The sequence below is a fragment of the Thunnus maccoyii genome, chromosome 20, assembly GCF_910596095.1.
Source record: "Thunnus maccoyii chromosome 20, fThuMac1.1, whole genome shotgun sequence".
Lineage (NCBI taxonomy): Eukaryota > Metazoa > Chordata > Actinopteri > Scombriformes > Scombridae > Thunnus > Thunnus maccoyii.
The window spans coordinates 26,046,926-26,061,258 of NC_056552.1; the positions used below are offsets into that span (position 1 = coordinate 26,046,926).

At 38.9% G+C, this 14,333-nt stretch overlaps 1 protein-coding gene across 1 annotated transcript in view; it reads right to left on the minus strand.

The window, feature by feature from the left end:
• Positions 1 to 14,333, minus strand: part of ryr2a (ryanodine receptor 2a (cardiac)) — a 185,374-nt gene that overhangs the window by 119,701 nt on the left and 51,340 nt on the right. The window contains exons 2-3 of the mRNA XM_042397704.1: positions 12,089 to 12,208; positions 7,507 to 7,611 (exon numbers count right to left, since the gene is read on the minus strand). Coding sequence (XP_042253638.1) covers positions 7,507 to 7,611; positions 12,089 to 12,208 — 225 coding nt within the window. The remainder of the gene's footprint in view (positions 1 to 7,506; positions 7,612 to 12,088; positions 12,209 to 14,333) is intronic.

The following is a 14,333-nucleotide window of genomic DNA, read 5'->3' on the forward strand; positions in this document are numbered from 1 at the left end:
TTGCGTGTACAGATGGTTTTGCCAATAACGCATCAGGCACTCTCCACCCACTCACTGAGAATGAAAGAAGTTGTGTCTATAGTTCCTCCACAAAACTAACATCCATAAACCTTTTTAAATAGTTAATCAAAAGACCAGTCTGAATTCTGCATGCATACCTCAGGAAGCAACTGGAAGTGGGCCAGATGGGATCTGGTCCACCATAAAAGATTTGATAATGTGCCTACTTAAAGCCTCCATACGCTTAAAATCAAGTGCTTGTTGGATCGTCTAACAGAGTCTGAAACCCCCTCTCTGACGGCAGAAGACAGGGGGCTTCAATAGAAAAGTTTTGTAACTCTCTAAAACAGCCAATCCATCAATCACTCCCACTCCACTCAGTGACTGGTCTGGTGTGTGAAAGCAGTTCTAGGATAGGTTTGGGTTTTTTCAAGTCTGTCTTGACATGCCCATATGTACGTAGAAATGGATCATGGTCACTGTAACAATTCCTACTCACTATACTGGCCCAGAAGCTATTCCCCTGGAATGGGACTACACTGTAAGAGGTGGGCCCCTGTTCTGCTGAAGTTAATATGAGGCTTCAGCAGTCTCAGAGTTAGACAAGCAGTGGTGGTATCTTCCAAAACTGCAATCTGTTTAGTGTGAATTTTTTTTGTTTGTTACCCTGGAATGAAGTTCCTTGCTGACCTATTTCCATGTACATACTGTACTGTATGGGCGCATCATTATTTTATTAAGACAGACTTGGAAAAAAAAACCCTGAACCTATCCTTTAAGCATCTCTCGAGCTCTCTTTTTTACACAGCTACTTCACAGCTACTTCACAGCTACTTCTGTCACTTTTTTTTGTACAACCAAGTGAAATTGTGTGTCATTATCCCAATTTTTGCTATGAGGGCAGGCTTTTCACTCTGCCTTTGAGTGGAGCCATTCAGAACAACTATAAAGACTTTTACCTTTAGACATGGTTAGATAACACTTTGTATAACCTAGTTTGTCTGGAGCATACAAAGGCCTTCAATGTCTCTGTTGTGCTAAGACACATAGTCCCTGTTTGTTTGCCCAAGAAATGTCCTACAAGTAGAACAGACCAGTTTGGCTTTTCTGTTGCTTCTCGTGTGCACATAAACCACTGTGGCAGTACGGGAATGCAATATTGCTAATCAAAATGTAGTCGTTGTGTGGTTTCAGGGAGAGTAGTGACAATGTTTGTGATTTTTTACCATCATAGACCCACTGCTCAGCAGTTCATGCTGGAGTTCATCTGAATGTTAAACACATGAAGAGATTTCCAGAGAAGGTTGAATCCAAATAACTGGACTAGAGTTTTGATTGAAGATATTTCATTGTTTGTCAGAAAGGCTTCTTCTATTCCAACTATTGTCGGGAATAGTTCTGTGTTTATCCGTGATGATGGTGGGTGTTTGGGATAAAAGCTGGGTGACTATACAGCATTGTAAACGGTAGACAATTGTGTCTCAACCTCTCACTGTTAGTTTACTTTGTTCTTTTTATTGTTCTGTACTCTTTGCTCTCCTTTGCTGAGTCATGTTGGAGTTTGTTGATGAGGACAGATATGGATCTGTTTACCTCATGGCAGGATTCCCACTAGCTGCTATAACTCTGTCCACCGCTCCAAAACAGAACCTCCTTGAGAGAGCCGCTGAGGTGTCACATACAGAAAAGTAGTGATTTACATGAGTTGAACTGTAGAGTGGCAGCACAAGCAGCAGCGGAGAGAGATTGATGGTTAGGAAGGTCGTACTGCATCTAGCTGAACAATTAAGCGCTCAAATCTGTGTCACATCAGGGGGTACAGCCTGTTTGAGACTATACCTAAGTCAAACAGCACACTAGAGAGCCAAAGTAAAACTTTGACTTCTGAGTTCTGTTTCAGAAGTAAGAAAACCTCATTCAGAATCTACTGACATTTGTAATACTGCAAAATCCAGCCTTGGAACATATCCTTAACAACATGTGGTTTACTCCATATGTTTACATAAGGATGGTATTAAAAACAAAATCTAATATCTTTAAAAACCAAACAAGGAAGCTCTTCTTGGATCTGACAGCGACGTGATCATTTAGGATAAATGAGTCTGAGGGACACTCACTGTAGCTCGAAATGAAAGAAAATAATGTGGTGGATGTTGTGGGTAGCATGCTTAATTTACAAATCGTGACTGATATACATTCAAGAATAAGGTTGAAGTAATTCTTCATTTTTTTCTACAAATTACATTAAAAGGCCAAAACAAAGTGTTACCTTTCAATGCAGAGGTCACACATTGTTAGGGACATATCTAAAAATCTCACCTCCAACAGGTTGACACTCAATAGATAACAAAGACACAAATGTGTATGGCAATCCTTCTAATGCTCATACATATTGTTGATGCTCATGACAGTGACTGTAATAAAGAATTTACGGACAGTGACAACCATGACAAACACAGACAGCGAGTGGAGGCACACCTACCCATATTTCCACATCTACATGCTGTGTGGAAATGAGAGAGAGGAGGAAAAAGTAAGTTGCCGTAGTCATTTTACAGATGACACATAAAAAAAACATACATCTATCCTGGTAGATAGATAAGACTGTTGGATGAGGAGGTTATGACAGCTCAGTGAATATGTTCAAAGTGTTTTGGTAGAACTTCCCACCATGAGACGTAAATCAGCTTTAAAACAAGCCTCACATTTCTTTCATACCGTTTCATTTCTTGGAGCTAGCTAGGTATAGCGCTGTTGTTCATTGGTTTCAAGGGGACATGCTAACAATCAACTTGACAGATGACAATTTGTCCTGTATTGTTTCAAATATGTTGTAAGGAATTATATCACATGACTGTACAGCTGCAGTATTTATAGCTAATGTGTAAGGAGGCCATTTTATAGGATTTGAAGGTGCACCAAAATCATCCCCAATGTATTTACAAAATAAATACCTGTTTAAAGAAATGATTCAACAATCTGGGAAATGCCCTATATTGTTTTCTTGCTGAGAGTTAGATGAGAAGAGATAACAATCTCATATTTGTGCTATGGACCCAGTGCTAGGAAGCAATTAGCCTAGCTTAGCATAAAGACTGGAATTCTGCAACAGGGAAACAGCTCTTCTGGCTCTGGCTCTGCAAGTGCATGTTCAAAAATATGCCTATCAATGTCTGTAAAGCTCACTAATGAACATTATGCATTTCATGGTTGTTTTTACATTTTATAAACAGTAATGAAAAAACAACCATTTTTGCTTTTAGGGGGAGTCACCATCTAACTAACTATAGGGGGAACAACAGACACGTGCAGTGACTAGTCTTGTCATGAGCCAGACATAAGAGTGGTATTGATCTTCTGGTCTCATTTTTAGAGAGAAAGCAAATAAGAGCATTTCCCAAAATGTCGCTATTCCTTTAACCATACATAGCTAAACTGGTTTCATTTCATTTTATTTTAAAGTCTCATTGTATTAAGGCTGCAACTAATGCTTATTTTCATTATTAATTGATTAATTGTGTAATCAGTTAAATATCAGAAAGTAGGGAAAATGTCCTGTCACAATTTACCAGAACCCAACATCTTCAAATTGAATATTTTGTCAGGTCATCATTCCAAATCCAGACAAATACAACAGAAAAAAGCTGGAATTCTTTACATTTGAAAAGCTGGATCTACAGAGTGATTGGCATTTTTACATGACTTTAGAAAATGAAGCAATTAATTGAATATTTGTTGATTAATCCTCTGTGGATATACTGATGATTAACTGACTTATCCTTTCAGGCTTAATTATAGTCACTTACTGGAAAACAGCTGATCTTTTATGTTTAATTATCCCAAGTGGCACCACTTTATGTACATTCATGCTAAATAATCCAGCCCATCAAATAAAACTACTTCACATTAATTTACACTTTTGAAGGGACGTGTATAAGCAATATGATACTCCTTCTTTGTGTTTAAATCCATTTAATTCTTGAAAAAAGCTCATGAGAGGCTAAACATTTATCCCTCTGAGTCTTTAAGAGTATTCAGAATGCAGCAGCCTGCTCTGTTCAGTTTATCAGCCTCTGACAGACTGGGTGTCATCTGAGTTTTCTGTGGTTGGCAGATGTGTTTATTAGAAAGTTAAACCTTTTTTTTCCTCAGGGCACATGTTGAGTAATCCAAAAGCTAACTACATTGAGAGTGAGGGAATGCTAAATTAAGCTAAACACATCCTGGACCTACATGTACTGAAAGTACACAGAATTGATAATAGTCCTCTCTTCTGAGTCCTGGTTTCCCAAAAATGCAAAGTATTTCTTTACTCTACTTTCTCTACTCTGCACTGATATTCAGCTTAACAATATTATCTACACCTTCTATGGAAAGAGGGGAAAGGCATTTTTGTTTTCAGTACTGTTAAGACATCACTGTAAAGTTAAGTTTAACAAGCTATCACTTCAGTTCCTTCAGTTTAGAAATTCATCCCAGGTTTATTGATGCTGCAAAGGGTCGGCACTGAAATGAAGTAAAATCTTAATGCTGACTTAACTGACTGAATCAATTGTGCACCTCTACACTTTTCATTTTCACTGTGACCTGTGAACATTATGCCCGACAGCAGTGCCAAACGATCTGATCAGCATTTTTTCACTTGCATGCAAGATGCAACCAAGAGGATGAATTGAGATGCAATTGCCCAAAGGCCCTCAGGAGGAGATTAAAAAGATGTAAATGCATCTGTCTGTCTGAGATGAATACGTAATCTTGTGTAACTACATCATTAAGCACAGGAAGTAGCCACGGGGACCTCTTGACCGTCTGATATTGACAGATTAATTACAGTGAGATTAAACTGAAATTAAACCTCCCCACATACAGTCACACAGAAAGTGTAACCTTCTTCAGCATTTACCTGATCCCTGATCACTTTGACCACTGAATGATCTATGTATCTATGAGTAAATGATAGTGGATTAAATCACATCTGGATTTTATCCAGGTACAAGACACTTAAAAAAACAAGTGTAAATGGGGTATAAGGCATGTGTTAGACATGGCTAACTTAGCTGACTCTCTCTTTCTTTCTTTCATCTACTTGTTCATCTATAGAGTTCACCATGAACAAGCTTTTTTTGTCACACTGATGTGTCAAATAGAACACTATCTTAATCAATAGACACATGATATCCCATCTCTGTCAATGTTTAAATGTAGTTAAACTCTCAATGACATAAAGCAAATGTCATTTAAATGATTTTGATACCTTGTAAATGGTTACATTTGGTTGTGCCAGCATGCCACCTGTTACGTAGCTGTGTAGCTTGTTGTGCCTGCGTAGATTGTTTGATTCTCTAGCAAACTTGAATCTTCTCACAGCTATCTTTGTGTTAGCAAAGACAGTAGAGTAACTTTATCACCTGGATTCCACCACTACACAACCTGTGAAAAATGTATTTTGCTTATGATGCTGTTGGTACACATAGTATATTGTTAACTTGCTGCACAGAGCCATAAATTAAAGCCAGCATAAGCAGCTTGTGCTGTTTTATGTGCGTGAGTGTGTCACTGTGTATCATGGCTCTGGCCTTGATGCCTGCTGACAGTGAGAAAGAAGAAATTAATAACCCTGCCCTTACTTCATTAAAAAAAAAACTGCAAGTCATGATGAATTTTGACATGACTCCCACCTCTATTAAGCTAGATCGTCCCTCACCACAACAACATTACATCTGCACTGCGGCTGTGTAGCTTTTAAATTGCACATGATTTATACTGTTCACTGGAACAATTCAGACAAAAATGATTTTATTGAAAGTCTGAGTTATCATTTTAAGTGTGCAGATGTGAAATCAACAACCCTGTGGCTGACATTTATCATGTCAATTCTTCTGTTTACCCCTTAATGATTACCTTCATTACTACCATGCTCAGCTTCTTACTTAAAACTACAATAAGAAAAAATATTTTAAAGGTGGCCTGTGGAGTTTTATTGTAACCAAACAAAGTTTCAGTTTACATTCAGTGTTTCTCACCAAAGCTCATTCTGTGTATCCTTGAGGTCTAACAAAGTTGTGTGAATCCTGCATTGTTTCCACCCATTTTACTTTACTAGCTTTCAGTCTTCTTCTTCACAGCTTTTACTGGTGCATTGCTTTGCTTCTTGGTGCATTACAGCTACCTGTAGGTCAGTGGAACAGTGTGAAACCACTGGCAAGAAATATCGTATTGCGTCCTCCTCCTGCATCCTCCTGCAAGTGCACGATACAAACGAATCGGGGACCCACTCATAAAAAGACTGTTCTATAGCACTATTAGTGGTCAAAAACTCCAGTGATGGGTGAGGAGTGGATGGAATTACACAAAGTAGAGAAGCAAAGCTGATTGATCTGATGATTTGATCTCTGCTCTGCGGCTCTGTAGTACAAGTCATTTAGAGTCATGAAATAAGTAACTCAGAAAACAAACCTTAGATTTTAGCTCTGTTTTGTTTTCTAGTGGTGAGTCTGTGTTGTTTTTAGTAAATTATTATTTTTTATTATTAAGATATTCACCACTTTGTACAGTAAAATCAGAGGTCTTATACTAAATGGCATTAACTATTATTTTTTTGCGCACTGTCAATATCCTGTCTTAAAAAAAAAAAAACATTTTAAAACATCTGTTCTTTCCACTCCAACTATTTCCTCTTTTCATATACTGCATATAATCAATTCATCCATAGAAGTTTAACAACAAAATCTAAGCAACAGGACAGTTTTTGGACAATGCCTGTCAAAGTGACAGGAGACAACTCTTTTTAGTGCTTATCCTCCAACTGCCACCTCATCTTCATTCAGCTCTTACAGTAAAACTGACACTTCAACACTTTCCAGATTTTCATTTGAACCACCATTTAAGCTTCTGTGTGTTAACTGCCACTTCAACTTCTTTCAGTGCGTCAACTTCAGATACAACTTCACAGCTTACTTTAACATGTTCAAGTTCCGCTATTGCTGCCTTACAAAGACATTTCAAAAGCTCAAAAACTCAATATATTAAAACACTGAAACTCAAATGTTTCAACTCCAAATTTTCAGCATTGGTCACACAAATTGTTTCTAGCCCTGAATACAGTCAAAGAAAACACAGTTGCAGTACTACTGTAGCTGTAGGCAGCAGCTCAGTAAGTGAAAATTACAGCAGTTGCTCAGAGATGAGCAAACTTCTTAACTGTTTATAAGTGAGTGATTTCTGGAAACTGATCCCCAGCCTGTTTCTTGGAGTACTTAGGACTACAGCTATATGGCATAAGGAATAGTGTTGATAATTCAGACCAAGGTTCAATACTTCAGTAAACATGCTCTTGTTATTTCTGCCTGTCTGTGTCTCACAACCTCTCCTTTGTGTGGCTCAGCAGGTTGGTGTTTCAACCTGCTAGCCTCACTTGAAGAAAACTCTGATGTGAGAACAGCCTACTGTACATCCATTCATCTCCCCTTTCCTGGTATGTGTGTGTGTGTGGCTTTGCATACTCACCCCCTCAGCCTTCTCCTCAGTATTAGCCAACATCTCCTGAAGGGCTCGTACCGACAGCGACTGCTCCAACACAAAAGTGCAGATGGACAGATCTGGAGGCACATTCTGCAACAACACCAACACAATTTAGATGATTTATTGATGTTGACTTAACTTTTACATGTTGAATGAACACTATTATACAGGAAAGTCAATTGCTGTCATCCATACGGTGGTGTACTTTTCCACCAGGAGCTGTTGAATGCAGTCTTCCATTTCTGACCTCTGGGAGCTACTTAGCAGTGGTGTAATAAAGGAGAAATACACTGTAGCTGTATTTATCTATTGCATGTTAGAAATGTATGTTTTAAGTTTCATGTTTAGTTTCTTACATTAAAACCTGCAGTGCGAACTTTTACATTTTATCTTTTATCTGTCTGCCTTCTCTTTTGCAGCCTCTGATACTGTATGATTTAAACACAATATGTCAGACTGGTTGCCCTGAAGGGTTAGATCGTCTTAGATCACCAAGCAAATGACATAACAGTGTTAGTATTTTTGACCATGGGAGGCCCCTCTAGGCAGTAAAACACATAATATGATCCAGAGGAAATATATATTGACAAAAGGTTAAACGGAAAACATGTGACATTAGCTATGGCAATTAGCAAGCTGTCCAGTTAAGTTCAATATCACAAACTTGTGATTAAATAATCTTGTTGATGTTATGTAAAAAAAAATGTTTGACAAAAAAAATCTACATTATCCATTTGTTACTGTCCTGTCATTCCTGTCTGTTCAACCTCCCAAGTGGTCTTGCATATCTGTCCTGCCGTCTGGTCGCCCTCCAGAGCGGCTCCGCCCATCTGTCCTGCCGTCTGGTCAAGCTCTCGAGCAATCCCGCCTCCGGACCCCCTCCACCTGCCGTGCTCAGTTTACTCTCTCCCTTTCTCCTTCCTGATCAGCCTGGAGACTTGTCTGGAATCTGCCCCTTGAGGGGGGGGGGGGGGGGCAGGGGTGGTACTGTCATGATCCTGTCACTGTCCTGTCAACTTTATTCTGTTATTCTTTTAGGTCAAAGCCTCCTTTACTGCTCCCCTGCTTTTCCCTCCACACCTGCCCTGCATCAGCCTCGTCAGCCCTGCCCTGCTCTCATTGTTCCCCTCCAGCCAATCAGCTCCTTGCCTGTTCTCCTGTCTAGTCACCTGTTCCCTATTCCCTCATTATTTCAGTTTGTATTAAAGTCCTGTTGTTGAGTTCAGTCTTTGTTGGATCATCTGTTCTCTTTTGCTTTGCCTGTCTGTACTCTTGAGTCCTGTTCCCCAGTTGGTAAATAAATATTAATTCTTCAGCTCTGTTGCCTGCTGTCTCCTGCATTTGGGTCCACCTGCTCTGTTAGATGTAACAAAATTTCAAACTGCATTTCAAATGTTAAAAATGAACCTTTACACTCAATAAATAATGTTTTCTTTCCGTCTTCACCACAAAGAAAAGCACTGCAGGACTTTTACTTTTATCTTTGGTTGATGATCAGTTCTAGTTCTTCTCAGGAGAGTTATCTTTAAATAACAGCAGATTCAATTATTTTAAGAGGTGGAGGACATTTTTCAGCCCTGAGTGGTGTCTCTAGTCTTCCTCCAACCGAAGAGGATAGAGTAGTGTGTATGTTGCTCAATACTGCTCAGGAGAGGAGGAGCAAGGACACTCATTTTAAGTCAGTTTCTCCCATCTGGACTTTGGTGGTTGTACAGTGAGAGGACACTCTTCAGGGAGATTTTAGTAAATGAATCAAACTGAAACTGTAAAAGTGAGGTGGACTTACATAGAATTTTGAAAAGTGAATCCCCAGTGGAAATGATACCTTTGCATATTATCAATGACCCCATGTCCACTATAACTACTTTAAGCTGATTGTCTGTATGTAAAGCAAATAGAAGGAAGTTTGCTTTTATTCCAGAGGCCATTACCCTTGAAAACAACAGCAATGCAAGAAATGGTCAGTGTACCTTGTGTATAGATTAATAAATGCATTTTTGCACTTTTTGATGTAATGTAATGTGCCTTTGTGGTGTTGGAACAGCTTAAGTGTTTTGAAGTGAATTGAATTGCTGGATGAAAAAAAAACAACAACATTTTAAAAGAATCATTCTTGATCTTGAAAGCTACAGAGTATGCTGTGAAACATATTGCTTCATACAATCAAACCTCCCACTCTGTCAAACCCACCTCAGATCTTGTTGAACATGTACAAGAGGTAAATGCTAAAAATACTGGACATCTCACCCATTTAACTATTCAGATTTCTGACTTTACATAATCTGTGAGCTGGATGTACCTTTCATTTCAAACAGATGGTGGCTTGCTTTACTATGTTTATGTAATAAAAGGATCAAAACTTTTGTTTTGCCACATGTTTAATTGAATGTAACAAGTGTTATTACTAAGCTACAGTACATCTCAGATGATAAGCCTTTTGGTAGCATTCAAGGGAACTGCAATGTGCTTATTGTTTGAAGTTAAATACAGTATCAAATGTGTCATTTACAGACATGGCCGAAATTATTGATACCCTTGCATTTTATTAAAATAATGAACCATTCACCCTGAACAGTGTGAAAATAACTGAATTCATGCTTACTCTATAAAGACATTCTAAAATAGCCTGGATAAAATTATTGGTACACTTTAGAAGTTGTGAGAAATAATTGATCCGTAGTGATACTTTAAACAGACTATTGTGTTTTAATTAGTATCACAGGTGTTTTCAATTTTATAAATCACTCATGTAGCCAGTTTAAAAGGAGAAATTGTCTCATTCTGCTGTTTTGTGTCACTGTGTGCATCACATTGAACATGGAAAACAGAAGAAAAGTCTGAAGACATTAGAAAAAAGGTAATAGCCAAGGTAGTCAACGAAAAGGTTACAAGATCATCTCCATAGAGCTTTATATTCCTGTGACCACTGTTGCCAATATTATTAAGAAGTATAAGGCCCATGGAACTGTAGCCAACATCTCTGGATGCGGTCGCAAGAAGAAAATTGGCCTGAGATTGAACAGAAGGATTGCTCGAATGGTTGAGAAAGAACCAAAGAAAACTTCTATACAGATCCAAGCTGATCTTCAGGTTCAAGGTACAATAGTTTCAAGTTGCAACATCCATCGCTGTCTGATTGAAAATGGGCTCTGTGGTAGAAGACCCATGAAGACCCCACTTCTAAGAGGGAGACACAAAAAAGCCAGACTGGACTTTGCCAAAATGCATGTTGACAAGCCACAGTCCTTCTAAGAGAATGTGCTTTAGACAGATGAAACAAAATTAGAGCCTTTTGGTAAATCACACCAACCCTATGTTTACAGAAGAAAAAATGAAGCCTTCAAAGAAAAGAACACCATGCCTACCATGAAACATGGAGGAGGCTCAGTGATGTATTGGGGTTGCTTTGCTGCCTCAGGCACTGGGTGCCTTGAATCTGTGCGAGGCACAATCAAATCAGAAGATGATCAAGGCGTTTTGGAGAAAAACATACAGCCCAGTGTCAGAAAGCTGTGTCTTGGTCGCAGGTCATGGGTGTACCAGCAGAATAATGACCCCAAACATAAATCAAAAAGCATCCAAGAGTGGATGAGAAGAAAATGTTGGACCATTCTGAAGTAGCCCGCTGTGAGTCCTGATCTGAATCCCATTGAACATCTGTGAGCAGCTGAAACTTGCAGCTGGGAGACGGGACCCATCAAACCTGAGAGAACTGGAGCAGCTTGCTCAAGAAGAGTGGCCCGAACTACCAGTGGAGAAGTGTAAAAACCTTATTCAGATTTACAGAAAGCTCTTTACTGCAGTTATTGCCTCCAAAGTCTGTGTTACAAAAAAAAGGGTAGCAATATTTTCTTTTCTTCTATTTTCATTCAGAATGGAGGATTCACAGTTGCCCTGTTGTTGTGAGGGTCTAACATCTCCCTGCTTTAAAATATTGAGCAGGGAACAATGAGGGGATGTACACCCTTGTGACAAATTGGGACAAATTCCATAAAGCATGAACAGCATTCTCCATCATCATCAAAACACCAAATGAGGGAATATCTTTGGAAGAATGCTGTTCATCCCTCCCGCAGACTTATTATTTTATGTTGATTTTTCCTTTAATTTGTCATGCATCTAGTTCTAGTTCCACTCCCATCCTGCCACATAGGTTGAACTGATGTAAAATAGAGGGATATCAGCTGCCTTCCCTCTGGCAGCCATGCTGGAGGCATGATGATGATTACATTTCTATGCATGTCGCTTTGCTGTCTGCTTAGAACTGAAAAGTCCACACAAGTTAATAAAATCAGATCATATAACTATTCTTGCATATGCCATGTTTACAGCCCCAAACATCTTTGGCTATAAGGTGTATAGTTGGGTTGAGATCTGGTGACTGGTTTGATGAGTGTGATCTGAATCATATGCTACAGCCTTCACATTCAGTGACTTACTTTTATGGAAGCATTTGAATCATTTATGTTTCTCCACTCATTTATTTGTGTTTTTCCTTTAATTTGTCCCCTGTCTGGTTTTGTGTTATTCGTAAGGAATTAAGTAGTATAAAAGCATGTATCAGTACCTTGGAGTTGGAGATGGATTCAAGGAAGCACAGTCTGTTTCCAAAGCCTTCAGCAGCCAGGCAGAGTTTCTGTTGCTCCTTTTGGATTGTGGCGGAGCACTGTAGGACCACCTCATCATCCTAAACACATAGATACAGACATAGTTACAAATCAACACACTCATCGACCTAGAGTCACCAAAACGCTGGAGAGCAACCACATCCTCCTAGAGAACTGTCACAAACACACATTTCCACAACCAGCCAAACAGTTTAGCCATATGGGCTGTGACACTACATCTTATCATTCTGAAGAGGAGTCAAAATACATACATATATACAATGAACACATCATTTGATCATTGTCATTCATATTGTATGTCAATGTATGTATTTTATTAATAATGTGTATGTATTGTGAAAATACTGAAGATGGTGTGCAAATTGACAAAATGTTATCATTTCAACATGTCTCGACTCCATAAACCAACCAACATAAGCCAAAAGAAGGAGTTAGAGGGGAAACTGATGTCTCAATTTTGGCTGGGGGCAGGGGGGTGAAGTGGGGGGTGTACAGCTGTAGCCGTAGTTTATTACACCTACACTTCTCACAATATAAAATTTACCAAATTAATGACCAAACTACAGTAAATAATACAACAAATGTTTATGCACATACACACATATACACATCATATATCTGTAATAGTGTCATCTATGTGTTTTTCTAGCAGTTTATTGACTTCCACTGAAAATATTTGGCTGTGATATTGTCATATTATGTTATGGACTTTTTTGAAGTTAATTCAGTGCTATCTACTCGTAGTATGCTATCAATGCTAGGCTATCACCTTTTGTGCTGCTTGAGGAAACTCTAAATTGCTATTATGGTTTAACTGCAATACCTTTTAGGGAACACCAATATGTATCTGTGGTCCTAACACCAGACAAGAATGTAGAAATTGGATGATTTTGCAAAACCCTGGATTACGATCGACAAAACCTGTAACATTCAGTTCAATATTTTTTAAATTCTTTCTTTCTACAGTATCTGTATATTGGAACTACAGCATGGTTAATAGTGAAAGATCGTGGTTATGGTAAATATATATGTATATATATAGAAAGAGAGAGCTTAACATGATACATTTTTTATTGGGCATCCATCATAAAATGGGATTTTAACTTTTGTTCCTGCATTGGTCAGTGTTACGTTTCTGTTTTACTATGGTTTGTTTTTGCAGCCTTCGTTTAAACGATTTCACATTTTCTATGAACATGATGACATTTCAGATAACATCAAATAAACAGAAAAGCAATCCTATTCAGACTATATTAGACAGATATCAGTTCCCATTTACTGCAATGCATGCATTTTAATCAGGAATTAGATTGAGAGAGACAAGCACACAGTGGTATTACAACTCAAACTAGCAATGCACACTCACTTTCTCACACACATACATACACACACACACAAACACACAAGCCTGGTCTGTGGCACAGTGTGTCCCAAGCTATCATGTGCCCATGATAAGCTTCTTATCAGTCAGTCAGACAGTAACACTACAACATGTCTGAGTGTTACAATCAATTAAAAATCTGTCTGCTCTCATGTCACATCAGCTAATCCTGGTGTTACTGAGATCTAATCAGCATACATTTGTTTGTCTGCCTAATGTCTGTCCACTCATACATACTGTATGTGTGTTCAAATCTCATCAGAAGCTACACAAATGTGTGGTACACTACAGCAACCTCTCAGACTTGACTGTCTGAAGGGTTTCTGTTAACATCATTTTAAGTAATACTCTGTGTCAAGCATGGTTGGACATAGGAAGTGATCCGTGGTCTCCAGTTGAAGCCAGGCATTTTGTATGTACACTCATCCACCCCAACCTCTGTCAAGTCTCTGTCCTGGTCTGACCAGGACAGAGTCATCCACTCCTCTGTACCTGTTGGTCTAGAGTTCCCCAGATCTGCTGTACCTCCACCTTTCTTTCATCCTCCTCACTGATAAGATGTTCTACTCTGTGTGGCAGGGTCCTAGACATTTGTACTCATGGGAAGGCTGAGGGAAGCATAAAAGCCACAGTGTGCAGGAAACCCAATCCCAAATACCAATATCTCATTTTTAATTCACCACTTACAACACTAAAGATCAGAGGTGAGGACCCTCCTATGAAGAAAACCCTCAATAAAGAGGAGGATAGAGAGAGGGAGGTGTAGCATGTCCAGAGGGCACTCCAGTAAGAGGAGTAGATGA